The sequence below is a fragment of the Procambarus clarkii genome, chromosome 56 (assembly GCF_040958095.1).
Source record: "Procambarus clarkii isolate CNS0578487 chromosome 56, FALCON_Pclarkii_2.0, whole genome shotgun sequence".
Classification (NCBI taxonomy): domain Eukaryota; kingdom Metazoa; phylum Arthropoda; class Malacostraca; order Decapoda; family Cambaridae; genus Procambarus; species Procambarus clarkii.
The window spans coordinates 11,305,461-11,327,412 of NC_091205.1; the positions used below are offsets into that span (position 1 = coordinate 11,305,461).

Here is a 21,952-nt window from a genome sequence, read left to right on the forward strand (position 1 = left end):
TTTATGCTCATTATAACATTCACATAACCAGATAAAACTCTCCAAGGATGGTTATACACCTGCAACAGATTTACAAACACCAACTGAATTTAATAGCTTTTGAATTTAATTCTTTTCATCGGTTGGTGCTAACCTTGCCAGGAAAACCTCACAGACTCAGACACATGTTGTCACATATCTTTCAGGCAACTACCCAAACTCTCTTCTACTTTCACCAGGCAGCCCGACAGATGTTGTGTCCATCATTCACTCACTAAAAATCAAAGCTGGGAACATTAGTGAAGTACCATCCATGGTATACAAGAGTGCATCCCATGCCCTGTGCCTCCCATAGCTCTACTATTCAATAAATCTCTAGAGTATCATACCTTCCCTGATATTCTTAAAAAGGCATGAGTAACGCTAGTTCATGAAGGAGGCATTCCGGCAGACATAAACAATTACAGACCAATATTATACAGACCATCTACCAATATTATCAAAAAAATTTGAAATTTTTTTATACAAACAGCTCTACTCCTACCTGGTAAAATTCAACATACTAAGTTCCTGTCAGTTTGGCTTCCACTCCCAAAAGAGTACCAACGATGAAATTATTATTCTGCTTGATATAATCTACTCAGCTCTTGACAAAAATGAGTTTCAATTTGGACTTTTCATTGACCTGGAAAAAAAACCTTCGATACTGTTAACCATAACTATCTCTTACTTAAACTTCACCATCATGGAATACGGGGCCTTGCCCTGAAATATATCCGATCCTATTTTAGTGACAGACACCAATATGTAGCCATCAATGATATAACTTTTCCCACTCTACAATTAATCATTGTTGTGCCACAGGGCCGCTTTCTAGGACCTCTGCTATTTCTTATATACATCAATGATCTGCCTAATATCTTTGACATTCCTAAACTATATTGTTTGCTGATGGCAGTACCCTCATCTACTCAGACCCCAACCCACACACTTGAAATAATGTTATAAATAATGAATTAATAAAAAGTCCACTTATGGATGTCAATCAACAAACTAACACTAAATATAAAAAAGATCTACTACATCTTACTTGGAAGCAAATTAACAAATACAATTCAACTTCAGATAAACAATGTTAACATCAACAATAAAAATGATGGAGAGTTCCTTGGCCTATAAATAGACAAGACACTCAACTTTAGCACTCACATACAACACATAACCAAGATTCTCAAAAGCGGTTGCTATACTCTCTACAATCATATATTATGTTCCAAACTCTGATCTTCTCTCACTATACAACGCACTAATCACCATGCACGTATATCTGTGCATGGTGTTCAACCACTGCAAACTACCTCAAGCCCATTATCACCCACCAAAAATCTTCTATCAGAACAATAACAAACTCTGCTTTTAGACAACACTCAGCCTCGGTTTAAATCCCTAAACATGCTAAACGTAAACTCACTCAGCCCATTCTGTTGTGAAATTTACATTCACAAAACCCTGTTCTTAAATGCAAACCCTGTTCTGAAACTCTTCCTGGACAGATGTAATAGAACCCATAATCATCACACCAGAAATAAATATCTCTTTGATATCCCCAGAGTTAAACTTAATCTGTGTAAACCCTCTATGCAAATAAAAGGACCTAGTCTATGGAACTCACCCCCTAACGAATTGAAAAGCTGTTCAACGTTTGTCGTATTCAAAAATAAAACCAAAGAGTACCTAATTTCATCTTCATAGTTCCTATCTAGTGTTTTAAACTCGCACTGTATCTAATGCTATCCAATCCCCCAATATTTGTACCTAAGTCATACAATTTTACCATTCTAATCATTGATATCACCTTATATCATGGTTGTTATATTGAACGCATATTTTACTGCACTACACTTTTAAATAATCCTCAAATTATGCTGCAATTTACCAATTGATAACTCTCAAATTTGACTTTAATGTACCTACTAATCTTTGTAAAAAAAAATTACATTGTACCTGTAAACATTAGTTTAAATTTTGCTCCCAATTATCTACTTAAAACTATCTGTTGTATTAAGGACCTGCCCAAAATGCTATGAGTGCTAGTGGCTTTACAAGCATGTAAAAACATTAATGCTATATACTCTCATAAACCCAAAGTATCTTCTTGTATATAAATAAATGAATATGAGTTACTTACTGAGGTGCGATTCAAAGCACATTCTAATAATTATAACACTAAGAGTATAATATGTTCATAAACCTCGTGTTTTCCAGACGAAACCCGTTGCACCGGTTACTCACATATTTTTCTTCTCCTGTAAAATCCAAGTTTGAGAAACCTCAGATGAGGTTGCAACACCCAAGCAATGTAGTTCCTAAACCTGCAGTTTGCTCGACAGTTTCGACCACTAGCAGATATTGCATGCATTGCAAGAGAAAAGGTCTTATAGTTAATTCCTGTTTACTGTGCACCCTGAGTTGAGACCTACCGGTCTGATTATGAGAAAGGGGATGCAAGTAACTGATTCTAATTGTGTCCCAGTGACTGACTTTAAACCGTACATGTTTCCAGGTGAACTTCTATGTACCAGTGGGAGCTGGAAGCCAGTACAGTTACTGAGGGATACTGGTGCTTCCCATCTCTAATTTCTCAACATGTTCTTGCTGATGTTAGAACAAAGGACACTGATGAGGAGGTGTTACTGAAAGGTATTGGGAGAAATGTCCAGCAAGTGCCATTAATTAAAGTTAACCTGAAGTCAACCTTTACACCAGATTGGTGCACTGTAGGAGTAAGTAAGCAGTTGCCCATCCCTGGGGTTGCCATTACTGTCGGTAACGATTTTGACAAGTGTCAAGTTATTGGTACAGAGTGTCTTATCATGTTTACCAACCCTAGTTGTGTTCGGCCTCAACTGGATGCAGAGGATCGTGTCACTTATCCAACATGTGTTGTGACCAGATCAATGGGTAAGAAGGGTGAGGTTAATCGTGATACTACCAAGGTGGATGTTCCCAAGGCCAGGACCCCATCAGACAGGAAGTTGGAGGTGGACCTTGAGGATACATTCCTTACTGAGTCGGATGTCGAGAGTGAGGCTGGTGCCATGGCCCTGATTTATTCCGAACAAGTGGAAGGTGTGGAAGAGGAGACCCATGTTCCAGTTACATGCCCGCTCGCTCCAGCTGTTGAGTCCCAGACCTTCAGTGAGTTGCTGGGTACTGATCCAAGTTTAGCTGAGTGTTATGCAGAAGCAACTTCTGCATAACAAACCCGTACTCTCATCCAAGGTGGCAACTTCTATTGCTACCTTGGATGAAAGTACAGGTTTCTACCTCGACGATCGACGTCTGATGAGATGATGGAGACCTGCAGGAACTTCCTTATCAGATGATTGTGAGACTAGGACCCAGTTCGTTGTACCCAGTGAGTATCGATAGCAAGTATTACAAGTTGCCCATGATGACCTGATGGGAGGTCATCAAGGTATTTACAATATGTATTATGAAATTTGTACTTTTTTCTACAGGCCCCAATTCAAAAAGGATGTGGTCAGATAGCAGTAAAGGTTCTCTGCACGCTCTTCAGGTAAGCAGTTTTGAAAAGTACCATCATCCGTATAGTATCTCTGGTTTAAATGGTTCTTGATATCCAACCTGTCATTTTCCGTGCATATATGACAGCTACTTTATTGTGTTCTTTTAATAAGGTAAAGTCTTCTGACATGAGTACACCCAAATCCTTAACATTGCCTTTCCATTGTATGTTATGATTTGACTGCGTTTTGTACATGGTTTCAGTTTTTATATTTTCATTATTTTCCATAGCACAGGAGCTGGAACTTATCTTCGATAAACACAATACTATTTTCTGAAGCCCATAGAAAGACCTAATTTACATCTGACTGGAGGTTTGCCATGTCCTCTATGTTGTCTTCTCTCGTAAAGTTCCTAGTGTCATCTGCAAAGGATGATACAGAACTATAGATTGAGTCCTTTTCTATGTCCGATAAGAGGATGAGAAAAAGTACTGGAGGAAGGACAGTTCCCTGAGGGAAAGAGGTACTCATGGTTTATGGACCAGATTTTATTTTGTTTACTATTACACATTGGGTTCTGTTAGTCAGGAAATTCTAGATCCATCTGCCTATTTTGCCGGTAGTTCCTTTTCAACGCATTTTGGTGTACAATTACACTATGGTCACATTTGTCGAAAACTTTTGCAAAATCTGTGTAAATAACATCAGTGTTTTGTTTGTCTTCCATGGCATCTAATGCCATATTATAGTGGTGTAGAAACTGTGATAGGCAAGAGCGCCCTTTTCTGAAACATGTTGTTCAGGGTTATGGAGATGCTGTGATTCCATGTATTTTGTGATCTTACTTCTTAGGATTCATTCAAAGTTTTTTATGATATGTGATGTTAGTGCTATCGGTCTGTAATTTTTTGCCTCTTCCTTATTTCCTCCTTTATGTATTGGTGCTATCTCTGCTGTTTTTGGTATGTCAGGGATAACGCCAGTATTTAGGCTCTGTCTCCAAAGAATGTGAAGGGCTTGCGATAGCGTTTTTTTACAGTTCTTGATAAATATAGAGTTCCAAGAGTCAGGGCCTGATGCAGAGTGCATAGACCTACTGTCTATGGCTTCTTTAAAATCCAGTGGGGAATAGGGCGACATCTGATTTATGATTTGATGTTGGCATCACATATATGAAAAATTCATTTGGATTGTCAATCTTCAGTGTGTTTAGTGGCTGGCTGGAAATAAGAGTCATATTGATTCTTCAGTATTTTGCTCATTTCTTTGTTGTCGTCAGTGAACGTTCCATCTCCGTTTTGCAGGGACCAGATACTAGATGTGATTTTTTAACTTTATTTTCATATTAGAAAGAATATTTCGGATTTCTCTCTATTTAACTAAAGGCATTTTGCCTCTCCTGGGATTTGTGTAACTCTTGTAGCTTTAGTTCAATCGTTTCCATTTCTCTACAATGGCCTCTTCGTCATTCTTGAGCTAAATAAACACCGAACTAAATCTGGGAGTATGTTCATGTTTACTCTCATGTGAATGATTATCAGGTTTAAAAAAATATACCTTATGTAACATTAGAGCTGCTACCCTCATATAACACTTGTAACGATTTTTTTCATTATTTGGTATGCCACATATCATTAATAAGATAATGGAAGCAATTTTTGTCTTAAGATATTTCAAACTTCTTGTGAATCTTTTTGTATCAAACATAAATATAGCCCTTACCATCACCAGTGTCAGAAGAGGATCTCCTTTTGATCTTGTCTTTGGACACCAGGCAAGATGACCATTAAAATTGCTACACGAGAAAATGCTTGGAGATGTGTCAGCTAGGCAGAGTGGCAAGTACCTAAAGGATGTGAGGAGGAAGTTGCGTCGTACAAAGGAGTTGGCATTACAACATCTGAGTTCAACAGGTAATGAAGGAGAGACTTAATAAGAAGTTCAAGCCATAACTCAGATCTTTTGAGGTTGGTGATTTGGCGCTGGTATTGAAGCCTCATAAGGGGACTTCAATGTCAAACAGATTTAAGGGACTATATTCAGTTTTAGAGCGACTAGATGATTTGTCTTATAAAGTATGTAATCCTTAGCAATCGCGTCAGACGGTGATTGTGTTAAAGGCTTATTGTGGTCCCAGTATTGTTGCTTGTTTTGTTCATGGGGAGTTAACACCTGAGGAGACCTTTGTTGTAGGGAAAGATGTTAATCCCCCTTTATTTAATTCCAGTTCCGGGGGAGAGTTGCTATGTCATTTGCAGGATGAGCAGAGAGAAGAGTTCCAGGTCATGTTAGGGACGTATTCCAGCCTGTTTAAGGAGGTTCCCACTCAGACACTCCTCATTTCGCATGATGTCCAACTGCTCGAGGCAACTCCAATTCGATTAGACCCTTACCAAGTGACTCCAGAAAAACGTCGTATCATCAAACAGGAAGTTAATTTTCTTCGACCAAGCCAGAATTCCTGGAGTTCTCCTCGTTTATTGGTACCGAAACCTGATAGTAAATGGTGCTTAGTTGTAGACTATAGAAAGCTGAATAAGGTAAGTGGTTGATGTATTTCCTTTACCTTTATTAATAGAATGTATTGACCTGATTGGCCATGCTAACTTTGTATCTAAATTTTATCATTCTAAGGTATACCACTAGATACCCCTGACTGACTATGCAAGAGAAGTGACAGCTTTTATCACTCCTGATGGAGCTTTTGAATATATTGTTATGCCATTCGGATTGAGAAATGATCCTGCGACTTTTAAAAAATCAATGAATTCCTTACTAAAAGATGTGCCAGGTTGCAGATCTTACTTAGATGATATTGTGATTTACAATAAGTGTTGGGAAGCTATTTCAAGTTTGAAGAAATTATTTGAGGTATTGCAACATGCAATATTTACCGTAAATGTGAGTAAATGTAGCTAGGCTAAAGAAACGATAATTTACTTGGGTCATGAAGTCGGGCAAGGCAAGATAGTATCCTTGCAAGACAAGATCCAAGCAATCGTTGATTACTAAGTATTAACCAATAAGAAAGCAATGCATAGATTCATTGGGATGTGTGCTTATTACAGACGTTATTTAAGAACTTTTCCACAGTGGCTGCACCTTTAACTAATGTTTTAAGAAAAGGTGTAAAGTTCAAGGGGACGCAGGAGTGTCAGAACTATTTTCAAGGATTTAATAGAATTATTTCAACTTCACCTGTGTTAGCTAGTCCACAATATGACAAGCCGTTCATTATGCATATAGACACTTCTGATCTAGAGCTGGTGCTGTTCTTTTCCAAGTAGGATCTGATAATGTAGATCATCCTGTACATTACTTCTCATGTAAGTTTGATAAAGCTCAAAATAATTATTCTGTTGTGGAGAAAGAAGCCCTTTATCTTAGATTGGCTTGTAAAAAATTGAAACTTACCTGTCAGGTTATAGAGTAGATGTGTTCACTGATCATAACTCATTAAATTTCATAAATTCAATGAAGTGTAAAACCCAGAGAGTCCTAAGGTGGTCTTTAATACTAAAATAGTTTAATTTACTCACTAAACAAGTTCCTGGTAGGAAGAATGTTGTTGCAGATGCTTTATCCAGGGGATTCCTAATTGACGTAACATAATGTAGAATGTTCTGAAATATATTTTGATGTGTTTACTTTTAGTTTCTTGTTTTATGTATTTATCCTGAGTGGTTGAGTAGTTAATACTATACTTACAATTAGTAAATAATACAATTAATCTTAAATTAATTATATTTATCTTTAGGAGGTGGAAGGATGTTATGAATCAGTTAATTACCTGATTCTTACTAAGAATTAAGTGTGAAATAATAAAAGATTTTCACCCCCTCAGTATATTGGTGGGATGATATTGTTAGGTTTTACTATATTAGTATTTTGTTATGCAATATTATCATGCTCTCATGTGTCATTATTGATAGAATTCTTTAATATATCTTGTGGGTTTATCATGATTGAGAGGAGTCAGTATAGTGTGTTTTGGTGGACATGACCATATGAGGAAGTTTCGTCATCAGCGGTGGTGTGAGCGTCATGACCAAGTTAGCATCATTGACCAACCCTTGAATTATATTTTTGTATTGTACTTATATTACTGAATTATTTTTGTGTATTATGCTAAGTGCACATTATAATGTTTATATATGTGTTTCGAGTAATAATTCTCAGCTTGCCAGAGTGTTTGAATGAATTTGTGTCTAATATATTATGGTAACTGTGTGGACGCCACACATAAAAGAGTGGGGAGGCGTCATGCAGATGGTTGGACATGTGACATTGATAAGTCTGTTTGGTAACTGTTTATATTCATTGTCGTTGATATTGAGTTTAGTCAGATCGCTATTCATGATATATGCCATCTATCTTGCATAGTATTAGTCATTTACCAGCGCTTAGAGGTATTATTTCACCCCCCTTTTGTTATAAACATATTTCAGGATGCTTTTTCTATGTTGTGTGCAGTTGTTCACCTTCATACAGTATATTGATGTTGTTATTTAAACAGTTGTGTTTTACTTCCCTAGACATTTTTTTGTATAATAATTGTGAACCCATTTTATATGATTTACAACTGTACGACAATATGAACCTTATCCAGATGCATGGGGTGTAACAACATTAGACAGCCAGCAGCTAGAAAGGTGGGACCCAAGAGCTAAAGCTCGATCCCAGAGACATTAATTGGTGAGTTCACACACACACACACACACACACACACACACACACACACACACACACACACACACACACACACACACACACACACACACACACACACACACACACACACACTCACCGAAACATCACCATAACACATTCACTCCTCCAAACACCTCCATTACACACTCACCCAAACACCATCATACTCAAACACTCACTCAGACACACTCAAAAACACACACACACACACACACACACGTATGTACACACACAAACACGCACACACACACACGAAAGTTAGAACGTCATTGAGAAACCTAAGTGAGGAGGCTTTTAGGGCACTTTACACTGCCTACGTGAGACCAGTCTTAGAGTATGCCGCACCATCATGGAGTCCCCACCTGAAGAAATACATAAGGAAACTGGAAAAGGTTCAGAAGTTTGCGACGAGGCTTGTCCCGGAGTTACGAGGGATGGGATATGAAGAGCGCCTGAAAGAACTGAACCTTATGACAACAGGGAAAAAGAAGGGAGAGAGGAGATATGATAGAAACATATAAATACTCAGGGGACTTGACAAAGTGGAGATACATGAAATGTTCACACGTAATTGCAACAGAACGAGGGGACATGGGTGGAAGCTGGAAACTCAGATGATCCAAAGAGATGTTAGGAACTATTTTTTTAGCGTGAGGGTAGTGGAAAAATGGAATGCACTTAAGGAACAGGTTGTTGAAGCAAACTCTATTCATAATTTTAAAACTAGGTAAGATAGGGAAATGGGACAGGAGTCATTGCTGTAAACAACCGATGGCTAGAAAGGCGGGATCCAAGAGTCAGTGCTCGATCCTGCAAGCACAAATAGGTGAGTACAAATAGGTGAATACACACACAGGCGCGCGCGCGCGCAACATCACCTTGACGATGAGCTGTGCCTTGTTGAGAGCATCACCAACACAGCGCATGATGCCAGCGTGAAGTCCTCCAGTCATGACCACCGCCCCAGTAGACTTTACTGCCTGTAACAACAACAACCATTATGTTTATTATTGCTATACTTATAGCCGTTACTTTTATTGACCCTTTATTCCTTGTGATGATACCTACCATCATGTTTATTAATGCTTTGCTGCCTCTATTAACGATACCAACCATCATGTTTGTTGGTGCTTTACTTCCTCCATCGACAACAACCTGTCATGATCCAGCATATACTAGAATATTTGTATACGCTGTGATCATTCATTAAGGTCATTGTACAACAAGTATAGATTGATTTTGTTATATCTTGTATACAATATTATGTTCATGTGTATTATTATATGTCTATTAATATGATGTTAAGTAATTTAGGCTATTGTTGGTTAATTGGTGGTGCTATACCTTATATTGTGAGGATGTAATACTCATAGTCAGGGGTATGATATCAGGTGGTGATATATTATATTGTACTGTGTATCATTCTATATATATATATATATATATATATATATATATATATATATATATATATATATATATATATATATATATATATATATATATATATATATATATATATATGTCGTACCTAGTAGCCAGAACGCACTTCTCAGCCTACTATGCAAAGCCCGATTTGCCTAATAAGCCAAGTTTTCATGAATTAATTGTTTTTCGACTACCTAACCTACCTAACCTAACCTAACCTAACCTAACTTTTTCGGCTACCTAACCTAACCTAACCTATAAAGATAGGTTAGGTTAGGTTAGGTAGGGTTGGTTAGGTTCGGTCATATATCTACGTTAATTTTAACTCCAATAAAAAAAAATTACCTCATACATAATGAAATGGGTAGCTTTATCATTTCATAAGAAAAAAATTAGACAAAATATATTAATTCAGGAAAACGTGGCTTATTAGGCAAATCGGGCCTTGCATAGTAGGCTGAAAAGTGCGTTCTGGCTACTAGGTACGACATATATATATATATATATATATATATATATATATATATATATATATATATATATATATATATATATATATATATATATATATATAATGTACCTAGTAGCCAGAACACAGTTCTTGGCCTTCTATGCAAGGTCCGATTTGCTTAATAAGCCAAGTTTTCCTGAATTACAATGTCTTTATAATTTTTTTCTTATGAAATGATAAAGCTATCCATTTCATTATGTATGAGTTAATTAGTTAATGCTTGAGGTAAAACTAACGTAGATATTTGACCGAACCTAACCTACCCAACCTAACCTAACCTAACCTTTCTTAACCTAACCTAAACAATCAAAACTAAATTAATAATTCATGTTCTTAATATAATATAATAATAATAATGTTTAAAATAAACCAATTGGAAACAATTTATTGAAAATAAAAAAAATACTCGTCCTATTAGGCAAATTGAGCCTTGCATAGTAGGCCAAGAAGTGCGTTCTGGCTATTGTGACAGTAATCTTTTTCAAGAGAGATTTAGCCTGCTCCTTCCTACATCGCATTACTTTTACACTTCTGCAACATCATGATACCACATTCAAGAATAGTATATAAGTGGAATAGCAGACGTCTCTACAGTGGGTACACTATTCTCTTCACCCCCCTCCATCGCTGTCGGCGCACCACCTCGTCGATCACCAAACGACCACTTCAAACCAACACTCTCCCCATTAGTGAATCAGCGACTTCATGCGACTTCAGCGCCATCTGCATCGTCTACATATAGTCTCGCACGAGCAGTTGGCCTCAGAATATTCTTGTGCTCTCGAGCTGACGCTTCTATCTAAGCATACGTCCTGTATATTAGTAGAGGTTTCAGCCAGCCCACCAGTCTCAGCACCTTTAACAAATTTTTGTCTTGCTTATTGTAGAGTAACGTAATCATTATTTTATTTTATATTGTGTTTTGTCTTTGTATATATTTTGATCCGCACTGTACATAGCCAAGGAATTATCTTTATTTTGTTTATATTTGTTTAAAGTAAATTAAAGTTCATTATTTATAAGACTTGTTTTGCGTGTTTTTCCCTTTCACTTTACCACAGGAGACAACCGCCAACCAGTCAACATTTTGATTCTCTATTTTCTTTAATGTGATTGGCATTTACACCAGCCATAGAGAAGACTGCATTAACACCTACATTTCTCGTCACATTAAATATATATATAAATAAAAATGGAAATGTTCGTTTGTTCAAAATGGCTAATCTCCAAAAGTTCTTCACCGATTGCTTTGAAATTTTCACACAATGTTCCTTTCGCATCCGGCAAGGTTTTTATATACACACTCTATAGATGTCACGTCCGTGACGGTAAAAAAAACATGCTTTACTGAAAAACTGTGTTTTTTCATGTGTTTTTCAAGTGAGGGAAATCTTTGAAACCTCTTTACCAATTGCTTTTAAATTTTGACATAACGTTGCATTCGAATAGGCGCGTCTTTTTATATATCTACTATATGCATGACTCACCTGTGTCGGGGAAAAAACATGCTTTTTTAGAAAAACAGCGCCATCTGTTGCACATAACAGCACATCCACGCTATACTAAATATGTCACGAATTCCATTTCGGTGTTTCCAATTGCATTGATAAATTTTATTTTCATAGATTTCGATTTATTTTATTATATATTAAATTATTTTGTGTGACATTGTGTTGGAATTGAGCTGTGTTTATTACCATACCGTTCATTTTGATTTTATAAGTATAGATGGCACACCTGTTACAGGTAAAACTATGCTTTTCTTGAAAAACAACACCATCTGTTGCATGTAAGAGCAACACACATGCTGTCTATATAAATAAAAATGGAAATGTTCCTTTGCTCAAAATTGCTAAAATCGCTTCACCAATTGCTTTGAAATTTTCACACAACATTCCATTCGCATCCGAGCGGGTTTTTATATGCATACTATATAGATGTCACGTTGTTGACGGGAAAAATCATGATTTTTTTGAAAAGCTGTGTTTTTCGTGTGTTTTTCACGTTGGGGAAATCTTCGAAACCTCTTTACCGATTGCTTTTAAATTTTTACACAACACTGAATTTGAATAGGCGAGTGTTTTTATATACATACTGTATACATGCCTCACCTGTGAGAGGGAAAAAAAAACATGTTTTTTTTTTTTTTTTAAACTGCGCCATCTGTAGGATGTAAGAGCAACACACTCTGTAATCTCCGAAAGTTCTTCACCGATTGCTTTGAAATTTTGACACAACGTTCAATTCAAATACGTGCGTGTTTTTATATACATACTATTTACATGTCACACCTGTGACAGGTGTAAACATGCGGTGTTTTTTTAAAAAGCGCCATCTGTTGCACGTAAGAGCAACACACGATATACAAAATATCTTATTATTCCTTTTCAATGTTCCCGATTGCATTGATAAATTGGATTTTCACAGATTTTGATTTATTTTCATCTTGATTATATTCTTTCGTGTGACGTTGCGTTGGAGTTGAGCTGTGTTGTTTACTATACCGTTCATTTCGTTGGTATAGCTTATTTGTTTCTTTTTCATGGTTTTCATTTCGTTTTTTTGACTGTTCTTCTATTTTTTCAATGCAATTGGTGATGAATTTGAGCTGTGTCGATTGATCTGCGTTTGAATTAAAATATTTCGTTAGTATTTTTTGCTTTTGTTTTGTAAACAAGAAAATGTATAACACGTTTATTTCACAGCTGCAAATGTGCAACAAACAGCCATGAATCCACCGGCTACAACGTGTACTGTTTTCTTCACGTTATGTCAAAAGGACACGTTTGCAAAAACACTGCTGTGTTCGGAAGTGCCTACGCATTACACATAGAATGCCAGTAGAAAATCATTTGAACGACGCAAACGAGGAGAGCGAGTCGACGGACAACCTGGCATATTCAAATAAACTACGATAGGCAGACTGCACACGGTGCATCCCAATCAAGAGGAATGCTTCCTTCTTCTCATGCTGTTGGTGAACGTGCCCGGTCCAACGTCTTTCCAGTCATTGAGATTTGTCAAAGGCATAATTTATGCCACTTTCCGTAGTGCATGTCAAGCTCTTAATTTATTGGAGAACGGCCGACACTGGGATGTATGAATTAATGACGCGTCCAACACGTCACATCCAAATCAAATTCGAGCATTGTTTGCAATCATATTGACCACCTGCACTCATTCGTCTCATTCAGAGTTATGGGAGAAATATAAATCGCACATGGCTGAAGATATTATCCGTCGAATAAGCAAGGAAAATTCAAATACGAACATTGATTTCACATCAGAAATCTACAACGAAGCGTTGATAATGACTGAAGATTTGTGCTTAGAAATCGCAAACAAAGTTCTAAAAAAAATGGAAATGCCTCACCGAATCGATCTGCTTCTGCTTCGTTAGATGTAGAATTGCGTCGGGAACAAAATTACAACACGGGTGATCTGTTGTCGCATGTGCAGTCAAACATTCCTCAGCTAACGCTTGAGCGAAAAGGCATTGTCAATCAAATAATTCAAACGGTCAATAATGGGTATGGAGAAATCTTTTTAGATGCGCCAGGAGGAACTGTAAAACCTTCATAATTAGATTGATTTTGGCAGCATTTCGATCCCAAAATGGCATAACCTTAGCTCTTGCATCGTCCGAAATAGCTGCAACATTACTACCAGGTGGAAGAACTACTACTTCGGCTATGAAATTGCCATTGATCATGCAATTCATTGAAACTCCCACGTGCAACATTTCCAAAGCATTGCACAGATGTAAACTTATTGTTTGGGTTGAATGCACAATGGACAAAAAAAAAATCGTTCGAGGCTCTTGATCGATCATTGCAAGATTTGTGTGGAAACATCAGATCATTTGGGAACGCATAAATGTTGCCAGCAGTAGATTTCCGGCAAACATTACCTGTAATTCCTCGAACGACACCAGCGGACGAAATAAATTCTCGCCTGAAATATTCTACTTTGTGGCGCCACGTAAAGACGTTAAAATTAACTACAAATATGCGTGTCTAGCAGCAAAACGATCCATCAGCTGGGATATTCTCACATCAATTTCTGAAAATTGGGAACGGAAACGTGCCGGTTGATTTGACCTCAGGACGAATTTCTTTGCCTCAAAACTTCTACAATTTAGTGACATCAAAAGAAGACTTAGTTGAAAAAGTATTTCCTAATGTTCAAACCAATTATAAGAATCACGATTGTCTGAATGAACGAGCTCTTCTTGCGGCCAAGAACAAAGACGTCCACTAAATTAACAATATTGTTCAGTCTAACATTCAAAGCAAGGCAGTCACAAGTCCGTCAACACTGTTGAGGAAGTAAGTAAGTAAGTAATTATCAAAAGAAGGAACCAAACTGGGAAGGCTATGTAGCACCATCAAATGCGCAAAATAATCAGAGGGCGCTAAATATGACCAAGGATGCCAATACGAGAACAAAAACGCATAAGGCGAACGATATCAAAAGTATCCGAGTCACCAAGAATTCTATTGAGGGACAGGTGACCGCGAGGGGCGGTCGGAAAGCAAGACACACGCTCGTCCTGGAAGTCAGGACATTCAAGAAGGACATGCACGACCGTAAGAGGGACAGTGCAACTAGGACAATAAGGAGCAGGGCGGCGCTCCATCAAGTGACCATGGGTTAAGCGAGTATGGCCAATACGCAACCTCGCCAGAGCTGTTTCCCACCGCCGGTTACGGTGGAAGGAGGACGGCCACGAGGAAACACATTTAAGAGTACAAAGCTTGTTACCAGTAACAGACAACCAAGAAGCCTGCCAACGGGTAAGGACTGAGGAATGGATAACCGGGTAAAAGTCGGAATACGGAATGCCTTTACGAGAGATGGGACAAGAACGGACAGCTTCCTTGGCGGCAGCATCCGCACGCTCATTTAAAGACACACCAATATGGCTGGGAACCCAACAAAACTCAACCGACTTAAATTTACTGTGAACAAGAAACAGCCAATGCTGGATCTCGACAACTACTGGATGAACCGGATTAAAGGACCTGAGAGCCATGAAAGCACTACGAGAGTCAACAACAACTACAAAGGAAGACTGACAATGAGAAAGCAGGAGACGAAGAGCATAGAGAATAGCATAAAGTTCCGCTGTAAAGATGCTAGTCTCCGGAGGTAAGCGACACATATAAGTGCAATCAGGAAAAACAACAGAGAAGCCAACACCATCCGCCGACTTAGACCCATCGGTGAAGACAGAAACGGAGCGGGAGTGAGAAGAAAAGTGCTCAAGGAAAAGGCGTTTTAGAACCGTAGGAGGGGTAAAAGCTTTAGTGATACGGGTCAAGGAAGTACAAAACCGCGGAAGAGGGACTCTCCATGGGGGCAAAGAAGGAACAACACGAGGAGAAACATTAGAAATACGAACGGAAAGAGAATCCTGGAGGCGAGATAACCGGACAGAAAGAGGGAGGTGGTGAAGAGGAACAGGAACCGCAGGAGGGGTAAAAGTTAAAGCACGACAGAGGCGAGAGGAAGGATGTTGTAAGGACCGCGCAAGATAGCGTAGACAGTAACGATCACGGCGGTCCTGGAGAGACAGGAAGCCAGTGTCAACATACAAGCTAAGGACGGGAGTCGAACGAAAGGCACCAGAACTGAGGTGCAACCCAGTATGGTGCAAAGCATCAAGACGGCGAAGAGTAGAAGGAGAAGCAGACAATTAAGCAGGGCAACCATAATCGAGCTTAGACAGGACGAGAGAGGAATGTAAAGCAAGGAGAGTGCGCCTATCTGCCCCCCAAGAAGTATGGGACAAGACCCGAAGGAGGGTAAGGGCCTTAGAGCACTCAACACGGAGGTAAGAGATATGGGGAGACCAAGACAAACGAGTGTCAAGGAATAACCCCAAAAGCTTCGCGGAATCTTTGTATTCAAGGGGATGACCATAAAGTGACAAAGAGGGACGAAGAACAACCCGTTTCCGAGTAAAAGTCATGGCACAAGTCTTAGAAGTAGAGAACTTGAAGCCATGATCGGTGGCCCAAGACGACACGGCATCAATTGCAAGTTGAAGCCGGCGTTGAAGGAGAGGCGAATCATCACCCTGACAGCAAAGGGTAGATCATCGACATAGAGAGCGGAGAAGACACCAGAAGGAAGAGAGGAAAGAAGACCATTGAGGGCAACCAGAAAAAGAGTAGTGCTCAGAACACTACCCTGGGGCACACCTTCATATTGCTGAAAAGAGGCAGAAAGAGCGGTACCAAGGCGCACCCGAAAGGAACGACGGGAGAGGAAGCTGCAGAGAAAGAGAGGGAGATGACCACGAAGGCAAAAAGAATGAAGTTGAGATAGAATATGATATCGCCAAGTGGTGTCATAAGCCTTTTCCAGGTCAAAAAGGACGGCAACAACGGAGGTCTTCGCAGCAAAAGCAGTATGAATATAGACCTCCAAGTTCACCTGGACATCTGTCGTGCTGCGGAACTTGCGGAAACCAAATTGAGAAGGGGAGAGGAGGTGATGGTGTTCCAGGAACCACATCAGACGAACGTTAACCATACGTTCAAAGAGTTTGCAGACACAACTTGTGAGAGCAGTAGGGCGAAAGTCCTTAGGGGAAGTACCCAGAGACCCCGGTTTGCGAACAGGGAGGACAACGGCATCGAGCCAGTCCTCAGGGACTGACGACGACTCCCAGATCCGATTATACAGACTCAGTAAATACTGAGACGTGCAAGGAGGGAGATGGCGAAGCATCTCATAATGAATACCATCGGAGCCCGCCGCCGTAGAACCGCAGAGGGCCAGGGCAGAACGAAGTTCAGAGAGAGAGAAGGGATCATTATAGGGAAGTTGAAGACGAGTGCAGAAATCTAAAGTATGAGACTCAAGGACAGGTTTACGAAGAAGAAAAGATTGGGGAAGATGAAGACCAGAGCTAACAGAAGAAAAGTGGGAACCCAGTATGGAAGCGACCTGCAACGGGTCTGCCACAGGTGTATCATGGAGGTGAAGGACCGGAGAAACATCGGGAACGAACTTACCCGCTATCTTTTGGATACGCTACCAGATCTGGGCCAGAGGCGTTTCGGACGTAATTGTTGAGACATAAGATGCCCAACATTCACGTTTAGCCGTACGGATGGCCCTACAGGCCACCGCACTCGCTTTCCTCTTCCAGCCTCTTCCAGGCTGCATGCTTACAGCGGACAGCCCGAGCACAGTCCGCATTCCACCAGGGAACGCACTTCCGTGGACCCCGAGAGGAAGAGCGAGGAATAGAGCAGAGGGCAGCGTTGAAGACAGTGTCATGAAAAAGGAGGAGAGCGTGAGAGAGAGAGGCAGAAGGGAGAGGTCAGAGAGAGTAGCACTGAGGGTAAATAGGGTCCAGTCCGCCTTAGCAAACTGCCTCCTAGGGAAAGAGAGGGAAGGGCGAAAAGAGAAAAAGAAAACAAGGATGGGCAAATGATCACTTCCATGGAGGTCATCAAGAACCTGCCACGTGAAATCTAAGTAAAGAAAAGAAGAGCAGAGAGAAAGATCAAGACAAGAAAGGGTGCAAGTCCGAGAGTCCAAATGAGTGGGCTCACCAGAATTCAGAAGAGACAGGGAAGAGAGGAGAAACGGCTCAAGAAGGCGACCCCGGGTATTCGTCAGAACGTCACCGCAAAGAGAATGACGACAATTGACGTCACCCAGCAGGAGCACAGGCTCCGGCAAGGAGTCTAGGAGGTGTTTCAAATCAGGAAGAGAAAGTGGGACACTCGGGGGGAGATAAATGGAATAAACTGTGTACCAGTTCCCCACAAAGATACGAGCAGCAGAACAATGGAGAGGCGAAGGAAAAAGTAAAGGAACAAAGGGAACATCAGCACAAATCAAAAGAGCAGAAGAATTAGAAGTCCCAGCAATGGCTGGGGGGGGGAGGAAGAGAAAGGAATAGCCACGAAAACGACCAGGACGAGCACCAAGCATCGGCCCCTGGAGACAGACACAAAGGGGCGAAAACCGTGAAATCAGAAGTTGGTGTTCGAGGAAGTTGGCGTAATAACCCCCGAACGTTCCATTGAAGAATGGACAACGACGAGCAGAGAAAGGACAAAAACAGAGAACAAGGAAGAAACAAAGGCGAAAGAACAACAGAGCACGTTAAAGAATATCAGGGTCGGGATCATCGTCAGCAAAGTCAGGGTTAGGGGGCATGGGTAAACTGAGCAAAGACGGAGGGAAGGAAACGGGAGAACAGATCAGAGGTGGACGGGCGGGGATCGGAGGAGGAGGAGGAGGAGAAAGAGGAGGAGACAATGGAGAGGAGCAGTGAAGGATAGCAGCAGGAAGAAGGGGGGGGGGTAGAAAGAGGGGAGTGTACCTCAGCAAAGGGCAGGAACCGAGAGGGAAGCGGGGGCTAAAGGAACCTCCCTAGCAGGAACAGGGGGCGCAACCACCGAAATGGGAGGGGAAGGAGCGAGAGAGGCAGAAGTAGGGGCCGAGGAAGAAAGCGAAACCTTCTTACCCGCCGGGGAGGAGGAAGGAGAGGAGCCAGGTTTACGCTTCTGACGTAAAGAGACAGGTGTCCCAGCAACCACGTACTAGGCAACGGATTCTAGCGTCTCAACAGGAGAAGCTGAACGAGAGCACACTTGACGGCCGTTTGGAGAGCGATGGACATCAGCCCGCACCGACAGGCGGCGGGGAGAGTCAAGAGACGGAGGGGAAGGATGGGAAGGAGGAACGGAGGGAGACGAGGAAGAAGACACAGGAAACACGACAAACCGGGTAGAAAGAAGGGGAACCCCAGACAGAGTACCAGGAGGTGGATCCTTCGGGAGAGAACCCAAAGGAACAGAGGAGGGGGGCAGTGGGCGTATCAGGGGTCCAAGGCCCGGAAACGGTTGTGAGTCTGAGGAAGGCGGGAAGGACGAGGAGAGGAAGAGCGCAACACGCGAGAATAAGAGATATTAGCATAAGGCGGGAGCCGGCGAACCTGGCGTCTCGCCTCAGGAAAAGATAAACGCTCCCGGTGCTTCAAGTTGAGGACGGCTGCCTCAAGCTTGTAATGGACACACGCACGGGAGAAGGTAGGATGGGCCTCACCGCAGTTGAGGCAACGAGCCTGGGGAGAAGTGCACTCCGACTTAGAGTGACCTTCGCCACCACACAAAGGACAGAGAGAGACAGTCCCGGAGCAGCGGAGGGCACCATGCCCAAACCTCCAGCACTTGTTACAAAGCCGAGGAGAAGGAATGTACTCCTGGACAGAGCACCTGGCACCAGCAAGAATGACAGAGGGTGGAAGGGTCCTACCATCAAAGGTAATCTTCACAACCCGGAGGGGTTGACGGCGACTACCACGAGGGGGACAAGTAAACGTGTCCACCTGGAGAATAGAATGGCCCTGGGCAGCAAGGATATGTCGAATATCGTCGTGGCAGTCGCACAGGTCCCGAACACCGGTCGCAACATGGGGAGGGAGCAGAATAGTGCCAACACTGGCATTCAACTGAGCGTTCTTCGAGACCTGAACAGGGGGTCTCGCCAAGGCAGGATAAGGCAGCCAAGCGGGAAGCAGCATCCTGAGAAGGAGCAGCAACGACACGTGTACTGAGACGAGTGGGGTTGAAAGTAATGGAGGCATCCACGGAATCAACGAGATGTCGATGGAGGGAGAAATCGTCAGGAGGCGCAGAATCAAGAGGGAGGAGATCAAAATATTTGGCCCACGAAGCGGGACCAAACAAGGCTTGATAGGTAGCAGAACTGGAAGAAATCGAGCGAGGGCGGCCGTGACGAGGACGGCGGTGAGAACCCCAAGAGAGAGAGGGGTTAAAAGGTGCAGTAGTTACAACTAGAGAAGGAGCCGCGCCAGGGAACGAGGTAGTCACCACTGGGGGCTTGGGGCTCGACCCAACCACAGAGGAGGGAGGGGAGCCAGGGGAAGGAGTCAGAGAGGCCAAAGGAGGAGCAAGGTCGGGGCCCAATGCAGCGGAGGCTACAGAGCCCGGTCTTCCAACACGGACTGACTCGGGGGCTTGGTCGCCCACCCCACGAGCCTGAGAAGGTAAATCAGAAACAGCTGAAGCAAGGGTCATCATCATTACGAAAAGAAAAATTCATTCACGAATGTGCCCCCAAACCCACCATGGAGCCACAATTAGAGGCAGGACACCCAACAAGAAGCTATCGCCGATCTTGCCGGGGCCTCCTAGGGGTGCGTCGTGAGTATACCCCCCACAAACGCCACCTTAAGAAACCGACAGTCCGTCGAGATCGGGTTCAGTGACGAAAGAGGGATTGACAATAAAAGGTTCCCCTCGCTCTCGATGTTGGGTACTACAGTTCTACGGGTGCAAGAGTATGCCTCCTCAAGCACCCGAGCGTCAAAATAGAAGAAGTCCAAGGGAAGAACCAGAACAAGCAAAAGGTCGGCAGGAAACGGCAAGCAGATAGGAGAAGAGAGGGGAGAAAAACGAAACAGAAGGAAAAGGAAAAGGTGCCCAGCAGAATTGGAGAGGACGGCAGCAGGAGCACAAGGCTAGAAAAGGACAGAGGACTGTCCCAAGGAGCATCACACTCCGGCAGCCGCCCACTAAGCCCCCACACGGCAACAACGAGCTGAGCGGGGAGGGGGCACTGTTGAGGAAGCAGATGAGGTTATCTTTTTATTGAGATATCTTGAGGTTATCTTGAGATGATTTCGGGGCTTTAGTGTCCCCGCGGCGCGGTCCTCGACAGGCCTCCACCTCCAGGAAACAGCCCGTGACAGCTGACTAACACCCAGGTACCTATTTTACAGCTAGGTAACAGGGGCATAGGGTGAAAGAAACTCTGCCCGTTGTTTCTAGCCGGCGCCTGGGATCGAACCCAGGACCACAGGATCTCAAGTCCAGCGGGCTGTCCGCTCGGCCGGCCGACCTACCTAGTTTTAAAATTATGAATAGTTTTTGCTTCCACAACCTGTTCCTTAAGTGCATTCCATTTTGCAGGCGATGAGTCACAATAACGTGGCTGAAATATGTTGACCAGACCACACACTAGAAGTTGAAGGGACGACGACGTTTCGGTCCGTCCTGGACCATTCTCAAGTCGATTCTGCATTCCATTTTCCCACTACTCTCACGCTAAAAGAAAACTTCCTAACATCCCTGTGACTCATCTGAGTTTCCAGCTTCCACCCATGTCCCCTCGTTCTGTTATTATTTCGTGTGAACATTTCGCCTATGTCCACTCTGTCAATCCCCCTGAGTATTTTATACATTCCTATCATGTCTCCCTTCTCCCTTCTTCTTTCTAGTGTAGTAAGGCACAGTTCCCTCAGGCGCTCCTCATACCCCCATCACTCGTAACTCTGGGACGAGTCTTGTTGCAAACCTCTGAACCTTTTCCAGTTTCCTTATATGCTTCTTCAGATGGGGACTCCATGATGAGGCAGCATACTCTAAGACTGGCCTCACGTAGGCAGTGTAAAGTGCCCTAAATGCCTCTTTACTTAGGTTACTGAATGATGTTCTAACTTTTGCCAGTGTAGAGTATGCTGCTGTCGTTATCCTATTTATATGTGCTTCAGGAGATAGATTAGGTGTTACGTCCACGCCCAGGTCTCTTTCACACATCGTCACAGGTAGGCAGTTCCCCTTCATTGAGTACTGTCCCTTTGGTCTCGTATCACCTAATCCCATTTCCATAACTTTACATTTGCTCATGTTGAACTCCAGTAACCATTTCTCTGACCATCTCTGCAACCTGTTCAGGTCCTCTTGGAGGATCCTGCAATCCTCATCTGTCACAACTCTTCTCATCAACTTTGCGTCATCTA

The 21,952-nt window shown here is 42.0% G+C and overlaps 1 protein-coding gene across 1 annotated transcript in view; it reads right to left on the reverse strand.

Moving 5' to 3' along the window:
• The window catches only part of LOC138353166 (transient receptor potential cation channel subfamily M member-like 2), a 176,785-nt gene that overhangs the window by 19,540 nt on the left and 135,293 nt on the right, over window positions 1–21,952 (reverse strand). Inside the window, exon 7 of the mRNA XM_069306033.1 lies at window positions 9,098–9,199. Within this exon, the coding sequence (XP_069162134.1) occupies window positions 9,098–9,199 (102 nt within the window). The remainder of the gene's footprint in view (window positions 1–9,097; window positions 9,200–21,952) is intronic.